The sequence below is a fragment of the Arvicanthis niloticus genome, chromosome 14 (genome assembly GCF_011762505.2).
Source record: "Arvicanthis niloticus isolate mArvNil1 chromosome 14, mArvNil1.pat.X, whole genome shotgun sequence".
In the NCBI taxonomy this organism is placed as follows: Eukaryota; Metazoa; Chordata; class Mammalia; order Rodentia; family Muridae; genus Arvicanthis; species Arvicanthis niloticus.
In genome coordinates, this window is record NC_047671.1 from 12209242 (window position 1) to 12232099 (window position 22858).

General features: G+C 45.8%; 1 protein-coding gene and 1 pseudogene across 1 annotated transcript in view; one reads left to right on the forward strand and one right to left on the reverse strand.

Annotated features, from left to right (window-relative positions):
• The window catches only part of Ark2c (arkadia (RNF111) C-terminal like ring finger ubiquitin ligase 2C), a 102802-nt gene that overhangs the window by 66277 nt on the left and 13667 nt on the right, over positions 1–22858 (forward strand). Inside the window, exons 2-3 of the mRNA XM_034518248.2 lie at positions 10975–11290; positions 17626–17736. Coding sequence (XP_034374139.1) covers positions 10975–11290; positions 17626–17736 — 427 coding nt within the window. The remainder of the gene's footprint in view (positions 1–10974; positions 11291–17625; positions 17737–22858) is intronic.
• LOC117719865 (gem-associated protein 8 pseudogene) lies at positions 6958–8104 on the reverse strand (annotated as a pseudogene).

The following is a 22858-nucleotide window of genomic DNA, read 5'->3' on the forward strand; positions in this document are numbered from 1 at the left end:
CGAAATTTGCAGCCCAGTGTTGCCTCCTACACACCCATATTCCTGTGCACCATAGGTCCTCGCTCATCTCTTCATTTAGTAAGGGTCTAGTGCATTAGTATGTGTTGCTAGGCAGCGGGATGGGGGTGAATGAGGCAGACGTTGTTCTGACCTCATGCAGTACCATTGTTGGACTCCAGATGCTCTCCAGAAATTTTGGCTGCTGTGTCTATAGAGGGCCTGCAGACCTCCTAAAGGCTTTGAATGGAGAAAAGGTGTTTCCTTTTCTGTGATTACATCCTGTCCCTGACCATCTTCCCCTCCAGACTCCCTCTCTCCATGCCCAGTGAACAAATGGAGTCATGACACCAGCCCTTGCTACAAGCGGGAGGCTCGCTGCTTAATTGCCTCAACCGTGGACAAATCCGCTCCCTCAGACCGCACAGTCCCCCTCCCTGCAGTGTTTTGAGAGCTGGAATCCAGCTTCTTGGGTGAAGCTGAGCTTTTCATCAGAGATCAAAGACTGGCCCTGGGGAAGCATCACAAAGCTGCTCTGGGCTGTAAGGACCCCTTTGGGCATATCACTTCCTGTCTAAGCCTCCATTGGACAGGGAACCAAAATATGGAGAGGCAGGAAAGCAGACATCTGGCTGCCCAAGAGGCTCAGCCTGGAAATGGGCCTCTTAGGGCTGATCAGAGTAGAACAATAGCTCAACCGCGTTACCTGGAAGAGGCACAGAAAGCTGGAAGAGTGGCCCAGGCAGCTGGGTTCTGGGCACATGGCCCGCTTTCATTTTCTTATCTCCAATTTTCCTGGTTTGTAGTCAAGTAGTTGCTTAGAAATGTACCCCAGACTCCCAGGCTGTCATTCAGGACTCTCCACAGGGTACCCTTCCTCTTCTTTCCTGTGGCACTTCCCCAAACATCTACTTCTGAATGAATCACAAGGGATACATTCCCTCATTCCAGGGAGTCCAAGTCTGAACGCCTCCCAGGATGCAATGAGAATACAGGAAATAGGATTCTGAACTGTATTGTCCCAGGGAAAGGGGCTCCTGGAATCGATGTTGGGGAGCTCTGATGAGGAGCTTTCATCCTTTTACTATGGCTCCCGTGCCAGGCCTTCAATCCCTGAGGACCTCAGGTTATGTTCCCTGTTGCTTAGCTCCTTCCGCCCTCCCCCAGCACCAAGGCCATCTTGGTTGGGGCTGAGCCATTCACAATGATCAACCCACTACATACACAACAGGGAGCAGGGGTAGATGGTGCAGGAAATGTGTATTATCTTGTGGAATGCCCAGAAAGGCTCCTCCCACCCCGTGCTGGTACCCACTCTCCTCTGTGGCATCTTCATTGATCAGGAACTTGGGGGGACAAAGCACCTTCTGAAAGATGCCCTTCTGATGTAGACTTGAACCTCTGTCTCAGAAGGGCTTTGCCCCTTTGATGACCACTGTGACCTCTCCCCTGCCCACAACTTGATTTCCATCCATTCCTCATGCCAGGTCATTTGAGGGATCTCACACTACTCCATCATCAGGGCCAGCTCATCAGTACAAAGAGTCTAAATGGTTCTCAGCACTCATGACACTTCTGCCCTTCTTTCTGTCAGCTAAACTCTGTTAAAGGCAAGGCCTTGATGCCTTTTCCATGGGGATTTCTAAAGATACAGTACAATTTGTCTTGCTAGAAAAGCTGTCACTTTGGCATGTTCTTGGACTTGTCCTTGATCTCAGGCTGGAGAGAGAGCCTGGAGCAGTTGACCAGCATGGCGTGAGCTTCCTCACCACATGCCATCCCTCGGTCGGCACCTCTGCATCTTTCCACATGGATGTCAAAGGTAGATGATTTGCCAACTCACAGTCACTTCCTGAGGCAGGAATGGGTGCATTCCCAGGGGAGCTTGGGAGATGCACAGCAAATCAAAGGGGGGGGGAGGGGGAGGTGGAAGAGAGGAGGGGGGAGGGCCACCAGGGCCATTCCTGTTCAGCAGCCAGGTCTGTAGGAGGATCCATCTCTGGGAAGACGATGTGTTGACATGGATGGGTATGTGCAGATCCTGTAGAGGGAGGAGGGATTCTGTGTCTGGCAGGGCAGGATGGATTTGAACTTAGCCGATTCAAGTCTAGTCCTAAGTGCCTGAGAGCCCTGGGACACATCGCTCAAGGCCCTTCCTTATCTTTGGACTGAAGGCCTTACCATCTTGACTTCACTGAGTTGGACTATTTGACAATATCATAAAGAATCAATTTCCTTACCAGCCGGAAACATAACTTTACCTTCTCTAAGATGATGAAGGCTTTTATTCTTCCTTCTCTCTTTTTCCTGCTTGCCTTTCTTCTCCCTTTCCCTTTTTCTCTTATTCCCTGGTCCCTCATGGACTATGTCTAAGCCTCTAAAAAGAAAGTTCACTTACTAAATGGTGTTTGCCCCGAAAACACTGTCTTAGTTAGGTTTCACTGCTGTGAGCAGACACCATGACCATGCCAAGTCTTATGAGGACAACACTTAATTGGGGCTGGCTTACAGGTTTAGAGGTTCAGTCCATTATCATCAAGGCAGGAACATAGCAGCATCCAGGCAAGTGTGGTGCAGGAGGAGCTGAGAGTTCTACATCTTCATCTGAAAGCTGCTAGCAGAATACTGGCTTCCAGGCAGCTAGGACTAGGATATTAAAGCCCACACCCACAGGGACACACCTACTCCAACAAGGCCACACCTTCTAATAGTGACACTCACTGGGCCAAGCATATACAAACCACCACACACTCACTTCATAGCTTTTATTGGAGGTAAAGTTTGTGTACAAACAAATGCTAAGTACACCAGGCAAACAGCCCAGGTCAAGCACAGGGTGATTGGACCATCTGGGAAGAACTTGGAGGACTCCAAGGGCTCCTGTCATCTGCCCTGAGCAGTCAGGGGTGGACAGTCTGTGAGGGAAGGTGGCACCTTTGGGGATAGAGAGCAGCCATAGAGAGCAGAGGGGCAGGCAAAGTCCTGGGGGTGGGATTAGAAAACCAGAGAGAAGGTTACACGGGCGGGGGAGGGGAGGGGGCGTGGTGGGAACAGTATGCTCAGAACTGGCTTTAGGGAGATGTAAATGGCTGCCCCTGGGATACAGGCTCTTCCCGCCTCTCACTGCGTGACCACTTCAGATGCTCAACATATGCTCAATATCTCAGCATCATATAGTCCTCTCAGTAAGGGAGGGTGGCATGGACCAGGTGAGGTCTGTCCAGCTGTGGGACCCTGGAGGCCAGCATGTGTTTGGCTCATCAGAATTTTCCTGTGCCTTCTACTTGGCTTTCCTGTGAATGAGAGGAGAGGTCAGCTAAGAAGGTATTCATTTGGGAGCTCCTTGTCAGCAGCATACTCGGGCCACAAGTCAAAATGAGGCCCAGAGACATCCACGGTAACTGTGAGGAGAGGTGCCCTGACCTCTTAGATGGAATCCTGACACCAGATTGCTCTGCCTGTCCTTGGAAGTGACTTGCCAAGAGGCCTCTGTGGACAGACATCAGCTCTGCAGAGGACGGGTCTCTGGGCTGCTTATGTGAACCTTATGTTCCACTGCCTGCTCCCTGTTCTGTCCCAGTGCTGATGGTGAGTGACCTGGGTCAATGAGCTAGGAACAGCAGGAAACCAGACACCCTGAGAACCAGCTGGAGCAGGAGGGGACAGGCTGCCAGCTTCCCCAGAGGCCCTAGAGGGTCTGGCTCCCATCCTTCTCACTCCCTCCCCCAGGGTCTTGGGCCTATTCTTGGGAGGAGTCTGGGAAGTCTAGCCCAGGACATCTGAATAACCGGTGACAAGGCTTTAGGCTGACCTGTTCCTGAAGTGTCCATGAGTAAAGTTATTTGTCACTAGGGCAGCACCCTAGTGAGGGCTTGAATGCAGTATGCCTCAGCCTTGAAGTTTTGTGGGTGTGAGTCACTACCTGAAGAATGAACTGCTCGTGTGTGTGTGTGTGTGTGTGTGTGTGTGTGTGTGTCTGTCTGTCTGTCTGTCTGTCTGTCCATGCCTGAAGGAACTTCTGCTGGTCTTCTGGGACTTCAGTTCTGAGCACTCTGGTGTCTTAGCTAGGCTCCTCTGCTCCCAGAGCCCAGTTCTGACCAGACCACCCTCACCCACAGTTCAGAGAAGGCTTCAGACAAAGCAAGGCATCCTTTAGACATCCTGTCTCTCTTGTCTCTGGGCATCACCCTTGTATTAGTTAAATCATCTTGCTACTGTAACAAAGGCAAAAGCAGCTCGTGAAGCAAGGGCTAATTTGGCTCACAATTGAACACGACTGTGATGGAGGGGAAGCTGTGGTGATATGAACGCAGGTGGCTGGTCACATTGTTTACAGCCAGAAAACAGAGACAAATGGCTTGCCCAGTTTCTCCTCTCCTTCTTTATTCTAGGACCGAAGCCCAAGGAATGGTACCACCCACAGTTAGGGTGGGTCTTTCACGTCTAGAGAGACATTTGCATGGTGATTCTTAGGCCCATCAAGTTGACCGTAAAGACGGACTGTCACAGTTGTCCTCCGTGGGAGGCCCCATCCAGAGCCCCTTAGACTACTCAAACAAAAAACCATAAAATGGGTAATTTATAAAGAATAAACATTTATTGTTTTAGAGTCTGGAAGTGCAAGGTCAAGATGCTAGCAGACACAGTGTCTGGCAAGCACTCTTTTTATTTCATAGACGGTGACTTCCAGCTGTGTCTTTACACCATGAAGGGGCCAGCTCTGTCTCTGGGGTCTCTTTTCTAAAGACATTAATCCCTTTATGAGAGCTAATCACCTCCCAAAGGTCCTACTTCCTAATCTAACCACACTGGGAGTTGGGATTTGAACATACAGACATTCAGACCACAGCCTCTTTCATTGCTGTTCAAGGTTCCTGGCTCCTTTGGCTCTGCCCTGTCTTCTCATCCTGGCCTTTAAAAGGAGACTTCGAGACTGAAATCTCCATCTGTCACTCACTCTGAGGGGTGTGTCCTATGTAAATCAGCAAACCTTTTAGACTTGAGATTTTGTTACTGTTATCTCAGTTTACCTTCCCACAGCCCTCCACCCTGTGTTTTCTAAATCCTCTTTTTTCCCCTGTCCCCACTGGGGCTGTATGGAATCTTCAGCCCTCAGATCTACCCATTCTCCAGCTGTTGGCTTCTTTGGGCTCCTTGCTGAGAGGCACGAGGCAGCCAGTTCCTAGGCATTTGTGGAGCACCTGTCTTGTGTCCCACGTGTACCAGGTGAGCAGCAGGTGAGCCACACACCTGTGGGCTTCCCTGGTCCCAGCTGGTACACGTGGGCCTGACCTGGGCCTCCCAGCCTCTGCCCGGCACCTGCATCTCTCCAGCCCAGCCCTCTACCATCAAGCATTGCTCCTAGCCAAGTCTCAAGAGGTGGCAATTGTCAGCATCAATCTCCAGAATCCTAAGGCACACATTTTCCCCTTTCTGATAGTAATTTGTGTCTTATAATTGATGTGTTTATTTAATATGGTGGGATTTATTTTGTTTATTTCCCCACTCACTGAAAATGTTATTTAGCTTGTGATGAATCTTTCAGTTGGTGGCATTTTAACCCTGGGGAAATATGATAAATGCATAGAATAATCAGGGACATCTGGAAATTATTTTTTAATGGGATGGAATGACTCTAATGGGAAAAAATTCGGGTAGTTGACTAAAGGGTGGTTGGGGGGGTTGGACTTGGAGATGTCACGGCTGTTCAGATATCACTGGCTCTTAGCTTGTCAAAGACTCCAGATTCCCCTGAGTTTCACTGTTGGTTTTGGAGACTGAACAGGGCAGCTGTTCACAAAGACTACACGACATAGGGCTGAGTTCTGCTGTTCCCAGCTTCTATGCTTCAGTATAGATGGCGAGGCCCAGGGGATAGAGGTGACTGCAGGCGGAACTTGTTCTGGTGTTGAAGAACTTGCTTTAGCCTAGGGTCCTCCACTGCCCATTCTGGTGGAGAGATCCCTTTTACATGCCCCAGCTAGAGGATGCAGGGGTGTGAACTTCCCTCATGGAGCAGGAGGGTCTGTGGGAGTGGAAGGGCAGTGGTTGCTCCTGGCAGCCAGATAGGCTCCAGCAGGGCAAAGGTAGAAGACACTGTCCAGCTGGCCTCATCTGTGCCTGCCCTGCCCTTGTAAAACCCAGGGCTCACCCAGGGTCTTCTTACTCCTCTCTGTCTCAGTCAATTTTAAGCCAGTTTGAGTTCAGTCAGCCCCAGCCCCTTAGCCCTCGTTTCTCCCTACCCCCGTTTCCTCCTGTAACCAGGCAGACACCCAGGCATTTACTGAGTGAGCATCCACACCATTCAGGATTTAGGAAGACCAGGAAGTATGAAGCTTTAGTGCCAGGCCATTGGCGTTGGGTTTCACAGATAGGAGGGGTAGGGCTCCTCATCCCATCTGAGGGAAAGCTGGAAGGAAGGCTGTGCTCTGTGGATGGTGTTGACCTCTTTCTGCTACCTGCACCATCCGCAGGGAAGCCACATACCAGAGAATACACCACACAGAAAGCGTCAGAATGCCAAACCACAGCTGATCACGTGCACTTGTATAAAAGCATTCTTTTTTTTTTAAACAAATAAAGTTTTATTGAAACACAGGCACATTCATTTCTTTATTCAGTAACAATGGCTGTTTTTATACTATGAAGACAGACAGGGTCAGGCCGTTATGACACAGGCAATATGGCCTGCCAAGCCCAGAGTATTTACTCTCAGGTCTTTTATAGAGCATGTGGGCTGACACCTAGCTGAGTAGCAAGTGCCACTTCTCTTACGGTTCACTTGCATTGTTTTCAGAGGGATCCGAAGATCTATAGTCTGAGAAAATATGTGGACAGAAGCCCAGTGTGGGCGGTGCAAACCTATAAGCTAGCATTTGGGAGGTGGAAGCAGGAAGATTTAAGAGTTCGTAGCTAGCATGTGCTGTATGAAAACTGGTCTAAAAAACCATAACAACAAATGACATGTGGCTTAGGGCTTTTATGACATTCAGGACAGTGTAAAGAAGGAAATTAAAAATGTAAAGCAATAGGCAGTATCTCTAGGCAATAATTTCAGTGAACTGGACTGTTACAGAGAAAACTGAGAGCCGGTCCAATACATACAAATATCACTTTATGTCAAGTAAACATTCTTTGTGGTGGCAACAGTATTGTTGACAGAATTATAAGTGGCTGACAGACTGTATCCACCATATCAGTATACAGGTCTTTTTCTCTGAAAAATGTCCAGGAGAGATGATGAGGGAAAGGTTAGGAACTGTGAGGGTCCAGGTGCCCAGGACTCAGAACTTCAGGGGAATGACAGGCCAGTACTTCGGCTGCTTTCTGTCACAATGCTTATCAAAGCTCAGCTGCATAGCAGCCTCCATGGCCAGGATCTTGGGAGCACTGTTCCCATACAAGCGCTTCATCTCTGCTTGGCGCCGCTCCCAGGGCTTCTCAGATGGGGGCTCCACTGACCTGTGGTGGCTGAGGTACAGGCCATGGTCCGCGTTCACATAGTCATTCAGGCGCTCCGCATCCAGCTGCTGCTGTCGCCGTCTCTCTTCTCTGTGCTTCTCAGTCTGTGCAAAGTACTGGCGGAGCTCCTCAGTGATTTCCATATTGCTCAGGTCACACTCCACTTCATCATCTGAATCCGACTCCAGCTCTTCCTCTTCATACAGTGCTTCATTTTCTCTTGTGGATGTCTGGGTTCTATTGCTGTTATGCAGAGGCTGCCCAGGGCTTTTGAGATGGGAAACAGTGTAGGGAGACTCCTGCCGTGCCATGTGCTGGCCTTGAGAGTTCCAAGGATGCCAAGCCTCATAAGCAAGAGAGTTCCAGGGAAGAACTCCATGAGGGAAGAACCATGGAGAAGTGAAATAGGAATCCCTCAACTTTCTGTAGACATGCTGGTGGCTTTGCATCCAAAGCATTGCATGATGATAATGCTGCCAGTATCTTGCATATACTGGGTGACAATACCAAGATGAAGTAGCCCTCCATTTTGAGGCCATTGCTGTAATCTCTGATTGCAAAAGTCCAAATGGGAACTCGCCGGCACGTAGCTTGAAGATCTCAGGCGGTGGGCAACAACGGACCTAGTTCTTGTGGTGGGGAGGAGGATGGGCGTATAAAAGCATTCTTATACTGAATACATGTTAAAAGACCATTTTAGGCACATGCTTACATATATATATATATTGGTTTTTCAAGACAGGGTTTCTCTGTGTAGCCCCGGCTGTCCTGGAACTCACTCTGTAGACCAGGCTGGCCTTGAACTCAGAAATCTGCCTGATTGCCTCTGCCTCTGCCTCTGCCTCTGCCTCTGCCTCTGCCTCTGCCTCTGCCTCTGCCTCTGCCTCTGCCTCTGCCTCTGCCTCTGCCTCTGCCTCTGCCTCTGCCTCTGCCTCTGCCTCTGCCTCTGCCTCTGCCTCTGCCTCTGCCTCTGCCTCTGCCTCTGCCTCTGCCTCTGCCTCTGCCTCTGCCTCTGCCTCTGCCTCTGCCTCTGCCTCTGCCTCTGCCTCCCAAGTGCTGGGATTAAAGGCATGCGCCACCACTGCCTGGCTATGCTTACACATATTTAAAGTGAGTTTCACCTGTCTATTGGTGCAGAAAGTTAAAACTACCTGTGTGGGTCTCACATAATTCTATGGCAAAGTTGGCCTTAATTTAATCAATATCCTTTAAACACACAAACACACACACACACACACACACACACACACACACACACCTCCATGTCTTTCCCGTGTGGTCCCACCATCTCCTGCTCCTGTCTCCTGCTCCTGTGCAGGGTTTTCTTTCTTTTTCATGCCCTTGCTCCTCCCCCCACCCCACTCCATCGTCTTGCTGGTTTGCTCCTCCTCTTTTGTTGTGTGTGATGAGAGGATGGGGACTTGAGAAGGAGGGACTGGTGTCTGCCTTCTCAGGCTCCAGTTTTTGGAAGCTCTGATGTCACTGTTCACAAGGCCGAGGGACCTGACTTGTCCATGTGCGCATGGGAACTGAAGTCTCACATAAATACACTCCGACTGCCTTAGAGGCAGGCAGGTCCTATGCTTCTAAGTCCGATAGTTCCTATGCTTTGGAACTAGGCAATTACTTCCTGAATCATGTACATTATTATGTAAATCTCAGACTAAGCCATTGTGATTGCTGTTGGTTGATTTTAAAATTCCTGACCCTTGTTTAGATTCTTCAGACATTTTTTTTTTGTCCTAATACAGCTTATTAGCTGTGTTATGGTTAGTACATACTGTTTAATGTTGAGCCAAGCGGTGTGTGATAATTACACTTACACAACTTTTTATTTCCCTGGCGAAGATCCCCAGTCCCTTTAGGGCTGCTTTGCTTTTTACAGTACTTATAGTTTTACCAAAGCCTCTGTTAATGTGTAAAATGCCTTCAAATACTATTTCCCACTCTCCTCTCCTCCAGAGGACCCTGCTTGGGAACACCGCACCTCTTTAAACTATGGCTCCTATGGCCCCCTATTTTGTTGCTTTTCTTTCTTGGATTTTGGTACCTAAATATTTCTGGTGTTTGTCTGTCAGATCTCTTGGGAACTGGAGTTACAGACAGTTGCAAGCTGCCATGTGGGTGCTGGGAACCAAACTCGGGACCTCTGGAAGAGCAGCCAGTGCTCTTAACCACGGAACCTGTGGGAACAATGACTTTCTTTGAAGACGTAGCCCCCTCCACCCCCCATTTCCAGCCCAGTGTACCTGCATAGAGTGCAGAACAATGTCAAAAACCTAGTGACAGATGAAAAGCAGAGGGTCCCAAAGTCCCATAGGCTTTCAACAGACCCTGTTTGCTTTATCTGGACCCCTGCCTTCTGTGCCTGGTGTCCCCTCCCCCATGCATCGAGACCTTTCTGGCAGGATGGGAAAGGGAGAAGCTCTGGGCATAGCTGCCCTGTGCGCAGACCTAGCATCTCTTTGTTTTCTTAGTCCCACATGGTCTCCTGCCTTCCAAAGTAGCTGGTGCCTCCATTCCCTGACCTTCTAGCCTCCCCCAGCATGATCTGTCCACTGTTTGTTAACTGCCCCTTAGGTAGGTGCTGGTGTTGTCTCTCCTGTTCCCCCACGTCCTGTCTTTTTCTTATCCCTTCCCTCTTTTGTTAGTGGGGATCTTTCTGCAGCACCAAGTCTGATGGCTACCTCACGGAAGGACTCTTCTAGTTCTGCATTGTCCATTAAGGCATCTTGCGAAGCTTTGTAATTCAGCTCAATTCTAGTCACAAAATACTGGAGCCTTAGTTAAATAAAACTGGCATCCAGCTTATACCTGGACTTGTTTGCTGTAAAGTAAATTCTAACCTTACAATAAATGGTGGGTATTTTATTTTTTTTTTATTAAAATTTTATTTTAAACATTCTGCCCCCCTTTTGAGACAACATCTCTCTATGTAGCAATGGCTGTCTTGGGACAGGCTTGTAGACCAGGCTAGTGTCGGACTCACAGAGATTCACCCGCCTCCGAATGCTGGGATAAAAGGCCTTTGCCAACAACTTTGGGCCTGATTGGTATTTTAAAAGGTCATTCTCTGTGTGATCCTTTCCTGCTTAAAACTGTAACACAAAATTTCTAGCGGCTCATGCTGGAATAGAACTTCCTCCGTAAAGTCCAGGGTGTGGCTAGGTCACCCTAAACTTTATGTACACTTTTCTCACAGGTCCTGCACCAGCAATTCAGAAATCGAATGAGGGGAGTCTAATTCAAGAAGGCCAGGCTGGCTTGAGGGGCCCTTAAAACCCTTTGGCACGTGTCACTTATAAAAAAGGCTGCTTTCCTTCTCTGTACATTAAGGCAAACACTTCCTCTGCTAACAGAACCTTTACGTGGAGCGTTAAAGACGGTGGCACACAGAGTAAAGCTGTAGATCAGCTGTGTTAGGAAGGTCCAGGTTGTCCAGGGTGGGGACCCCGCTCAGGTGGGAGAACCCTTTGCAGGTCTTCACGGAGACCTCTGTCTTTTGTCTCTCTACAGGTGCCCCCTTTCAAAGGTCTCAGCATCCTCACGCTACCTCCTGCCGCCACTTCCACCTGGGCCCCCCGCAGCCGCAGCAGCTAGCCCCGGACTTCCCGCTGGCCCACCCAGTGCAGTCGCAGCCGGGCCTCAGCGCCCACATGGCCCCGGCCCACCAGCACAGTGGCACGCTGCACCAGTCGCTGACCCCGCTGCCCACCCTGCAGTTCCAGGACGTCACAGGTCCCTCCTTCCTACCTCAGGCCCTGCACCAGCAATACCTGCTGCAGCAGCAGCTCCTGGAAGCTCAGCACCGCAGGCTCGTCTCGCATCCCAGGTCAGCAGGGGCGGGGCCAAGGAGGGGCGGGGCTGGGCAAGGCTAGGCGGGACTTCATTAAATCAAGATTGGCTGCAGTCACAAAGTGGGTTCCTCAGGGGATTCCTTTTGCCTCTGGTAGTGACATTCATTTAGGCCAGACCCTAGCATGACCTCTCGCATCACCCAGATTCAGGGTTAGGGGTTGGGGTAAGCAGTGACCAGTGATGCTCACAGTGGACTTTTGTAGCATGGGAGATTTAAGGTCTCTCAAGTCCCTTCCAGCTCCCATGGCGGCCTAATTCTGGTTTTCCCCAAATCATACCAGAGTACCAAAGGAAATGACTGGTTCCAGCTTTGGCCTCCAAAGGGCCAACGTCTAGTTGGAGGCTAGAATTGGAGACTGTGGCTGTATGCCCATGTAACTGAATAAAATTAGCAGCGATCAAATATTGTGCAATGGCAAATCACTACTTTTCTCTGAGCCTCAATGATAAAGAAAAAAAATGAATGAACATAACTGAGTGCTTCTAGTCTTTTGGGTCTCAGGGCCCTTTTCACTCTAAAAAATAAACGACTACAAAGAACTTACATGAGTTTATCATGTTAGAAATTTTAAAGTATCTATTAATTCATTAAAAATAACAATAGATAGTGTATGGTGAATTTTTAAAATGTTCTTTTTAGTTATTAATTCTTTTCTCTGTAGTGAAAATAGAATTTTTTCCTCACGCAATATGTCCTGATTATGGTCTCTCCGACCCTCTACTCTTCCCAGTTCCTCCCCTCTCTCCTCCTATTGGGGATCCATCCCCTTCTGTTTCTCATTAGAAAACAAACAGGCTTCTAAGTGTTGATAATAATATGATATAATAAAAAAATAAGGTAAAGCAACAAAAAATAACAGTTGGGATTAGACAGAACAAACCAACAGCAGGAGAAGAGTCCAAGAGAAGGCGCAAGAATCAGAGTTCCCATTGGTTCACACACTCATGAATCCCATAAAAACCGTTAAGTTGGAAGCCATACTATATACACAGAGGACCTGGCGCAGATCTGCTCAGGCCCTCTGCATGCTGCCTCAGTGTCTCTGAGTTCATACGAGCTTTTCTCAGTTGATTTAGAGGGCCTTGCTCTCTTGGTGTCTTCCAGCCCCTCTGCCTTTTCCAAGGAGTCCCCTGGGCTCTGAGGGGAGGGATTTGATGAAGACATTGCATTTAGAGCTCTGGGTTCCAAAGTCTGCTCCCTCCCCACCTGCACAGGGCATTATGCAGAGGTCTCTGTGTTCAATCCCATCTCCTGCAGGAGGAAGCTTCTCTGATGATGGCTGAGCAAGGCACTGATCTATGAGTATAGCCAAATGTCATTAGGAGTCATTTTATTGCTGGGTTGTTTTGTTTTTAGGACAGTAGTATTTCTAGATCCCAGGGCTGTCTAGTCTCAGGTTCTTGGTCACCCAAGCAGTGTTGGGGATGGGTTCCATCTTGTGGAATGGAACTTAAATCAGATATTGGTTGATGACTCCCTCAAGCTTTGTGATTGCACAAGTTTGGTGATTGCACTAGCAGATCTTGCAGGCGGGACAGCACTGTAGATCAGAGGGTCTATGGCTGGGTCGGTGTTTCCATCTCTCTTTTGGTAGTGTGCAGAGTGCCTCCCTGTAGCAAAGGCATTAGAATGTAAGGGCGAAGGCCGTCTGTAGGCACCAGCTCAACTCGTACATCTTCAGTGGGTGGTGTGGGTGTTGTCTTCAGCAACGCGGCCTTGCTGTCAGCTTGTGGAGAGCAACCTGTGGTCTTGGCAACAGCCTGAGTTGTTTGGGGACTCATTTTGACCAACAACTCAATTATATGTAACCCAGTCCTGGTACTGAAAACTTCACTTGGTAACAAGAGATGTCCAGTTGGGGGGGCTGCCTCCTCCATCATTTGGCTATTTCATTTAGATTTTGTCCTTATATGTGTGTATTTTCAGAAGCTTTTACTGTATTAAGTTTCCATTCTACTCCTCAAATGACCCTTGATTTTAGGTGTCTCTGTTCCCCTCCCTTGTTACTCCCCCTCCTCACTTGAGCCCACAGATCCAACCCCCTACCTACCATCCATAGCTAACTATTCTATTTATCTTTCCTAATGAGATCTATCTGCCCCTATCTCCCCCATCCACCTACTCCATACCTACTCTCTAGGGTTCTATGGGTCGTAGCTTGGTTATCATTGATTTAACAGCTAATATCTATGTATAAGGGAATACATACCATAACTGTCTTTCTGGGTCTGAGATACCTCCCCTAGGATGATTTTTCTACTTCTATTCATTTATCTGCAAATTTTATGGTTTCATTATTTTTAACCGCTGAGTAATACTCCATTGTATGAGTGTACCACTTTTTCTTTATTCATTCTTCTGTTGACGGACGTCTAGATTGTTTTCAATTTCTGGCTATTATGAACTGAGCAGCAGTGAACACGGTTGAACAGGTGTCTTTGTGGGAGGATGAAGCATCCCTTGGGTACACGCCCACGTCGTATAGCTGGGTCTTGAGGTAGATCCATTCCCAGCTTCCTGAGGAACCACTACACTGATTTCCACAGTGGCTGTACAAGTTTGCTGTCCCACCAGCAATGGAGGCATGTTCCCTTACTCCACATCCTTGCCAGCCTGAGCTGTCACTTGTCTTGTTGATCTTAGCCTTTCTGACAGGTGTAAGATAAAATCTCTAAGTAGTTTTGATTTGCATTTCCCTGATGTCTAGAGATGTTGAACATTTTTTTAAGTGTTTCTCAGCCATTGGATTTCCTTTTTTTGAAAATTTTCTGCTTAGACCCAGTTTTAATTGGGTCATTTGTTCTCTTGATAGCTAATTTTCTGAGTTGTTTACCTATTTTGGATATTAGCCTTCAATTGAATGTACAGTTTTAAAAAAACCACTCTTTCCATTCTATAGGCTGCTGTTTTATCCAGACAATGGTGTCCTGTGCTGTATAGACGCTTTTCAGTTGCATGAGGTTCCACTTATTAATTGTTGATCTTCGTGCCTGTACTGCGTTCTGTTCAGGAAGTCTTTTCTTGTGTCAGTAAGTTCAAGGCTATTCTCTCTCGTGTATCTATCAGGTTCCGTGTGTCTGGTTTTAGGCCGAGGTCCTTGATCCACTTGCAGCTGAGGTTTGCACAGGATGATAAGTATGAATCTATGTGCATTCTTCTCTATGCAGCCATCCAGTTTGCCAGCACCATTTGTTGACAGGGCTATCTTATTTTCTAGTATGAATTTCTTGCTTCTTTATAAAAAAAAATCAGGTTTTCATACGTGTGTGAATTTATGACTGGGTCTTCAATTTGATTCCACTGACCAACGTGTATCAATATTATTCTGTTTTTAATTACTATAGCTCTGTAGTACAACTTGAAATCGGAGCTACTTATACTCTCTGAAGTTCCTTATTATCCAGGATTTCTGAACTGTTCTGGGGTTTTGTATTTCCATATGAAGCTGAAAATTGTTCTTTCAAGATCTGTGAAGAATTGTGTTGGAATTTTGGATCTGTAGATTGCTTTTGGTAGGAGGGTCGTTTTTCACTATGTTGATCCTACTGATCCGTGAGCATGGGAGATCCTTCCACCTTCTGATAGCTTCTTCAGGTTCTTTCTTCAACGTCTTAAAGGGTGTTTGTTTGTTTGATCACACAAGCTTGGTTAGAGTTACCCCAAGATATTTTTGATTTTTTTTGAGGCTACTGCAGAAGGTGTTGTTTCCTTGATTTCTTTCTCAGTCTGTTTGTCATGTGTGTAGAGGAGGGTTACTGATTTTTGTGAACTAATTTTCTAGCTACTTGCCGAAAGTGTTTATCAACTATAAGGGTTTCCTGATGGAGTTTTTAGGGTCACTTGTGTATACTATCATAGAATCTGAAAATAAAGATGCTTGGACTTCTTCCTTTCCTATTTGTATCCCCTTGGTTTCCTTCCGTTGTCTCATTGCTCTGGCAAAAATTTTAAGTACTATATTGAATAGGTATGGAGAGAGTGGACAATCTTGTCTTGTTACTGATTTTAATGGAATTGATTTGAGTTTTTCTCCATTATGTTGATGTTGGCTATAGACTTGCTGTAAACTGCCTTTTTATGTTTAAGTATGTCCCTTGTATCCCTAATCTCTCCAGGACTTTTATCATAAAGAGTATTGAAATTTTCAAAGGCCCTTTCTTTATCAAATAAGATGATCATGTGTTTTTGTTTTTCCTTTCAGTTTCTCTATGTGGTGATTTTATTTTTTCATGTATGTTGAACTATCCCTGCATCTCTGGAATGACGCCTACTTGATCATGGTGGATGATCTTTTTGCTGGATTCTTGGTGATTGAACATTTTGCTGAGTATAATAATCTTGGCTGGCATCTGTGGTCTCTTAGAGTCTGTAGCCTCTGAAGAGCCTCTTTTGGATTTTAAAGTTCCCATTGAGAAGGCAGGTGTAATTATAATAGGTCTGCATTTATATTGTACTTAGTCTTTTTCCCTTGCAGTTTTAAATGTTCTTTCTTTGTGCTGTATGTTTTGATTATTATGTGCCAAAGGAAATTTCTTATCTGATCCAGTCTATTTGGTGTTCTGTAAGCTTCTTGTCTTTTGATGGACACCTCATTCTTTAGGTTAGGGAAATTTTCTTTTATGATTTTGTTGAAAATGTTTTCTAGGCCTTTGACCTGGGTTTCTTCTTCCTGTTATTACTTCTCCTTCTATTCTTATTATTCTTAGATTTGATATTTTCATAGTGTCCTAGATTTTCTGGTTGTTTTGTGCCAGGACTTTTAAATTTATTTAACATTTTCTGTGACTGAGGTACTCATTTCTTCTGTTGTGTCCTCAGTGCCTGAGATTCTCTCTTTGTCTCCTAATATTCCGTGGCTGAGACTCGCCTCTGAGGTTTCTGTTTGATTTCCTAAAATTTTCACTACCAGATTCCCCTCAGTTTGGATTTTTTTTTTTTTTTATTGATTCTATTTCTACTTCTAGGTCTTGAATGGTTTTATTCCTTTCCTTTCACTGTTTGTTTGTATTTTCAGAGATTTCCTTAAGGGATTTATTCATTTCCTCTTCGAGGATTCCTTTCATCATACAGGCGATTTTAAGGTCTTCTGTTTGTGTTCCAGCTATGCGGCATTTCTCAGGGCCTCCTGTGGTAGGCTTGTGAGCTCTACTGGAGACACATTGTCCCACTGTTACTGATTTTGTTTTTATGTTGGTGTCTAGGCATCTGGGTTTGGGAAGATTGTGATTCTAAGTGCTGATACCTGGTCTTCTTGTCTTTGGTGAATGGGTGTTTTGTTCCTTGGTTTCTGTTTCCTCTCTGGTTCTTAGGCCAGTGTGGTGGCTGTGTGTTGCCAGGTAGGAGATTCTTCTGGGATCCTGACAGGTGTGGTCACTGGGTGGTTCCAGACAAAATGTGTTTCTAGGTCTAGTGAGCTGACACTTAGGGATGGGGGTGGGCTAGGAGCGGTGCTTGGGGGTCTACAGAAAAACAGAAAGCAGGGTGTTCCACCAGGATCTGGTTAATCCCCTGAGAATAAGACAGATGGTAAGAAGAGACCACAGCAAATGGTCTGCTACAGAGCTGGAGGTGAGACTGGGGGATCGTATCTGGAAAGAGGATGGACAGGTGAAGATGTGCAGTTATCTTCTCTGCTTCCCTGGCAGCAGTGGCCTGTGAGTTCTCAGGGCTATAAAATATCCATATGAAAAAGGACTATGTATCAATCTAGTGAGGACCGCTCAAAATGTATTTGCAAGTCTCTGTGACACATAGCTTAATGGAACTTCTCTGTGCCCTCATGTCACTTCTGTACTAGATCTTGAAGAGTCCTGTGTCACAAAGTTTCTGGAAAGTTCCACTGTTTGCCTGCAAGACAGTAAAGGGTGAAAAGGGAAGTACTTTTTCCTCTCAAGCTACCTGAAAAGAGCTTCAGAGACCCCTAAGGAGAACTGGACCACTGCTGGGCTCAGTCATGGATAGGTCCCCAGCCATTAGTGACTAGAGGGCTGGGGTAGCTGGGACAGGGGTGTAGGAAGTCAAGAAGAAAGGCTGCCGTGATTTAGTGTGTTCAGGGAGGCCTTTCTGGAGGAGACTAACTCTGGCCTGGGCCTTGAAAGCTAGGAAGAGTGTGGTGGAGAGAGGAGCATGGTGGCAGAGCACGAACGGATTCAGGGAAGTGGTTTCTGCCCACCTGGGACATTCTTTGGGAACTCAAGTTTCTGTAGGAGATAGCATTCATAGTAAGTGGAGGGGTGTCACTCAAAGCTCCTGGGAGCTTGGCTCAACACTGTGGCTTAACACACTGGCCATTCTTGTTTACTGTGCAGGCGGGGTCAGGATCGAGTGTCTGTCCACCCCCACCGCCTTCACCCCGGCTTTGACTTTGGCCACCAACTGCAGACACCTCAGCCCCGGTATCTGGCTGAAGGCACTGACTGGTGAGTCTCCAGATGCTGGGGTGGGGGGACAGGAGAGAGGGAAGAAGGGAGGGAAAGAGGGAGGGAGAGAGGAAGGGAAGGAGGAAGAAAGAGACTGGAGAGAGGAGGGGAGGAAATGAGGAAAAGGGAGGGAGGGAAGAAGGGGGGAGGGGGAGATTGCACCAGATCCATGGAGTTTCTGATTTGCATCATTTTTGAATGATGCAAGTTAGTCCTCAGTTCACTCAGCCTTGGATTCTACTTCACCCACCTACTGGCCTGATTGCAGGAATTCACTCAGTGGAACTGGGCACTATCCTGTGCCAAGATTGGAGCTCAGTGTTCATGGTCCTGCCAGAAAGAAGGGAGGCAGGATGTGAAGTGTCTCCTAAGTTCAGTAGTCCTATAAACCAGTGGACTCTAGAGGACAGCTTGGTAGGAGAATTCAGAGATGCTAGGGTGGTCAGGGAAGGCTTCCTGGGGGAGGGAGGAATCCACAGAGAAATGATAGAGTGTATGAGAAAGACAATACAGAGAGCGTGACTTGGATGGGGTTAGAGGTCAGCTTAGGACCGTGGATAGGAGCAAAGAAGGAAGTGGAGATGTCATTGTGTCTTAGAGACAGGTACCCTAGGAAGCCATCTCATTGCCTGTACTTTTGGGACTCTGCAGCCCATTCAGAGACATTTAGATAGTTTGAGGTTGGGGGGAGAGTATTCCTCAGTGGGAAAAAAAAAGGAACAACTTTTTAAAAGCTGCATCATCTTCCACACCTCGGGTCAGGAAAGCTGGTTCGGTCAGGGTGGCGTTGGAAGCTCTGTCCGTGATAGCTGAGAACGATACACAGCATAATTTTTGCTGGCTGACTGCTTCCCATGCTCCTTTCTGGGTGCCAGAAAGAGTGTTGTAAGCATTCTCCGTTGTCTTCCATCTTCTGAGCATTCTCGGGTACCCTCTGTTAAACGGAACGAACTCAGCAAAGATAAATCACACTACTGCCAAATTCAGCCCAGCCTTTTTCCTAATTAGCAGATTCAAATTAGGAAGATTTAATTGCAGTCTGGATTAAATCCTGCCCCTCAGCAGTCAAGTCAAGTCAATTTGATTCAATTCGGCACACATGGAGCACCCAGAGCCCTTGTACACAGCTGAGTGACTTGAACACAAATACAGGGTCCCATGATGCATGCGGGATTACATGGGTGACAGAGGAGAGTCATCCAGAGAGGAGTCAGGAGTAGTGAGATGCATCAGCCCTGTCTGTGGCTTTCCTACTCATCCAGACCTGGTCTGCTTTCTTGTTCCCACCTTTCTGTGTTCCCAGGAGTCTCATTTCCTGCTGGCCCCGAGGAACATGAGGAATCAGGGTCTGGTTCACATTTTGCCGTCCTGTTTGGACCCATCCTGGGCTCATTCTGCTTGACTTATCTCCACTGGTGTAATAGGTTCTTCTCTCTTGTAATGAGCTCAGTTTCAGCAAGAGTGGGCCCAGTGACGAGAAGGGTTTTTTTTTTTTTCTTTCTATCTATCTATCTATCTATCTATCTATCTATCTATCTATCTATCATCTGTCTATCATCTGTCTGTCTGTCTATCTATTTAATCACTCATGCTGACTGTATCCCTATCTTTCTCTATGACGCATGCTTACCTGCAGGAGACAGCCTGGTAATTAGCCAACAGAAAATGCACTGTAGCAGAGGCTCCTCTCGCCCTCTGCAGGGAACTCCTGGGAGGGAAGGGCTTGTCTGCAACAGCTACCACCCTGGATCCAGTTCTTTTCTTTATACCATCAGAAGCCATTGAATTCTGTTCTGGGTCATTGTAAAAGTTTGGCTTCAGGTCTGGTTCAGCCCCTAGTTTAAGGCTATCCTGTTCTTCCTTTGGGATATCACACCTTTCCCAATCAGTTCTCCAAGTACAAGTCCTGGCCTAAGGGTGAGCAGGAGCATCAGGCTTGGGAGATAAATTTCAGATAGCCCCCTTCCCTACCCATGCCTAAAACCTGTCCCTGAATTGAGCCACAGCCCAGGTCTCCATCCTTGTCATGGTCTACGATTCAGTTCAGTCCCAACTCTGACTCCCAGGATGGACTGTGCCCAGCTCCACCTAAGGACAGTTTTGCAGGCACTTGGGTCCTATAGGCAAAGTGTGATGGATTGTGAGGACCTTCTGCTGTTCCTAGAGGTAGCTCTGTTTCTACCAAGTCCTAAGGGCTTCAGAGTCTAGAATCATCCAAGAAAGATGCTGGCACTTTGAGAGATAGGTTTCTAGGAAGAACATAAGATGCAACAAGACCACATCAAACTTTATAAAAATTGGCAGTGGGAATAAACTTGACCTTGATGTTTGTACACAAAGGAAAGGAGTCAGGAATGTGCAGGAGGGGACTCTGAATTAGTCTGCGAACCCCTACGTTTTGAGTGATTGTGGTTTCCTGTTAACGTGTGTTGTAAAGAGAAGTTCCCTTGATAAGGGGTGAAGACTACACATCTGTGGGGGATAAGGACAGATGCTTATAGAATGTTGCTAGGGGCTATGCTGGTTTAGTAAATTAATACAACAAAAATTAGTGAGAAAGGAAATCACAAATTTGAAGGAGACTTAGGAGAGAGGAAAGGGAAGAAAGAAATGTAGTTATAATCTCAAACATTAAAAAAAATAAGAGTCTGTGAACTTCATCCCCTGCTGATTGAGCCTGGGCCCAGGAGAACATTACTTATCTTTCCTTTCACTTCTTGTCTTCCTGCTCCCCTTTCTCCCCTGTGGTGGACCTTTGGGTTGTGACTTGTCTCCAGTTAGCATAAGAATATAAAGTTGTAGACTTAAAGACGGAAAATGTTTATTTTCTAATTGTTTTTTTTTTTAAAAGATTTATTTATTTTTATATATGTGACGACATGTGTCTTCAGACACATCAGAAGAGGGCACCAGACCCCATTACAGATGGTTGTGAGCCACCATGTGGTTGCTGAGAATTGAACTCAGGACCTCTGGAAGAGCAGTCAATGCTCTTAACCACTGAGCCATCTCTCCAGCCCTCTAATTTTCATTATGACTAGTTTTGTTGGCTTCTTCTATGAATTATGGGGGGGAGAAGTTGAAGTCTCCAACTATGTTTATGTTTGTTTGTTTGTTTGGTTTGTTTTTTTAAAATAAGATTGTTTCATTTTATGTTACATTTTGTCTGCCCATAAAGGTATCCAGAAGAAGGCATTAGATCCCCTAGAGCTGGAGTGTCAGGTAGTTTATAGATGATAGGAACTGAACCTGGGTCCTCTAGAACAGCTAGTGCTTTTAACTATTGAGCTGTCTCTTCATCCCCTATTTGATTCTTTGAATTTTGTCAGTTTTTGCTTCACTTACTTTGATTTATAAATATTGGGAATATATATTTCTCATCTATTAAGAATTATACAATGGTTATATCTTCAAAATGAAATGACCTCATAGTTAGGTTTCTCTTTGGTTATGCTCCTTGGGTCCAATTTTGCTTTGTCTGATATTGACATAGCCGTACTAACTTTCTTCCAATGGTGCTTGCTTCTTCCTCCTTTTTCTTTCCTTCTGACTAAAATAAAATAAAGAATAAATAAAAGTTTATTTTTACCCTTTTTTAAAAAATTAAAAATAGAATCTTTTCTTATACAATAGACCCCAACCACAGTTCCCCCTTCCTCCACTTCTCCCCCTCCATTTTCTCTTCAGAAAAGAGCAGGCATCTAAGAGACAACAGCCAAAAAGGGTAAAACAAAATACAGTAAGACAAGACAAAGCCCTCATATGTAGGCTGAACAACAACAACAAAATTAAGGCAGAGTTTTGTTATATATCCCTGGCTGGTCTAGAACTTTCTAGGTGGACGTCAAACTCAGAGATCATCCTGCCTCTGCCTCCTGAGTGCCAGGATTAAAGCATATGCCACCATGGCCTTTTACCTTTTTTATGTCTTTGTTTTTAAAATAGCAAATAGTTGGCTGTTGTTTTCCAGATACAAATCTGTGTTCATTAATAGGAATATATGAGACATTTACATTTATTGTAATTGCCCACATAGTTAAAGCTGAATGTACTATCTTGTGCTTTATTTCTGTTTGCCTTGTCTTGTCTATTGTGTGCCTTCTTTTGGATTGGTTGAGTGATGGGAATAAATGCTAGGATGCTAGGCTCACCATTGTGTCACTATTTTGTTTTTTATTAGTTTATTAGTATTTAGCTTACAAATATGTATATTGTCACTTTAGTATACATATATACAATATAACTAAATAGGTTATATTGCTTTGTGTAAAATGGAACCATGTATGAAAAACTGTATATTTACCTTTCTTCTTTTACATCCTTTGCTATTTCTTCTCTCTCTGTGTGTGTGTATGTGTGCATATGTGTAGACATGTATATATATTATAATTGACACAAGACTTTACTAGAAATTTTGTTTTAAACAAGTGGTCTTAATTAAATTAAATGGAGGTTTAATTTTTTCCTTTTTGTCTGCAGGCTTCATTTAGATTGTTTTTATTAATGTACATTTAAATCACTAATCTGAATCTGCTGTTGACCCAGCCCAGTAAAGCTTCCATTTCAGACACTCCACTTTTTATCCAAGGAATTTTCTAGAACCTCTTTCTCATGCTTGTGTTTCTATCGGTGTACTTGAATGTGTAATAATAGCTATTTTAGCATCTTTAATTGAGAATTTCACTGTAAGTGTCACTCTCATGTATTGGGGTATTTCTGTTTTCTGATTCCCCCCTGACTAGAAGACATATTGTTCTTTTAATCATGACCAGTTATTTCCCGTTGAGCAATGGACATCCTGAGCTGTAGATTATTGAGTATGTGGATTTGCTTGTATCATTTATGGAGTGTTGGTACACCTTGTTCTGGCAAACAACACTCGTGGATGCACTTGAGCTTTTAGAGGCTTAAGTCTCGTTACAGCAGATCTCAGATGTCCCCAAATCAGCAAGAACTCTAGATCTGCCTTAATAGAGCTTACAGGCCAGCTTCAAAAGAGTCATTCTGGGGTCTTCTGAATGCCCTTAGTGATTGACTAGAAGTCTCATTCTCAAACATGGAATTAAAACATTTCTCCATTTGTTTGATTTTTGGGAACCACCCACTACTTCCATGGGTGCTT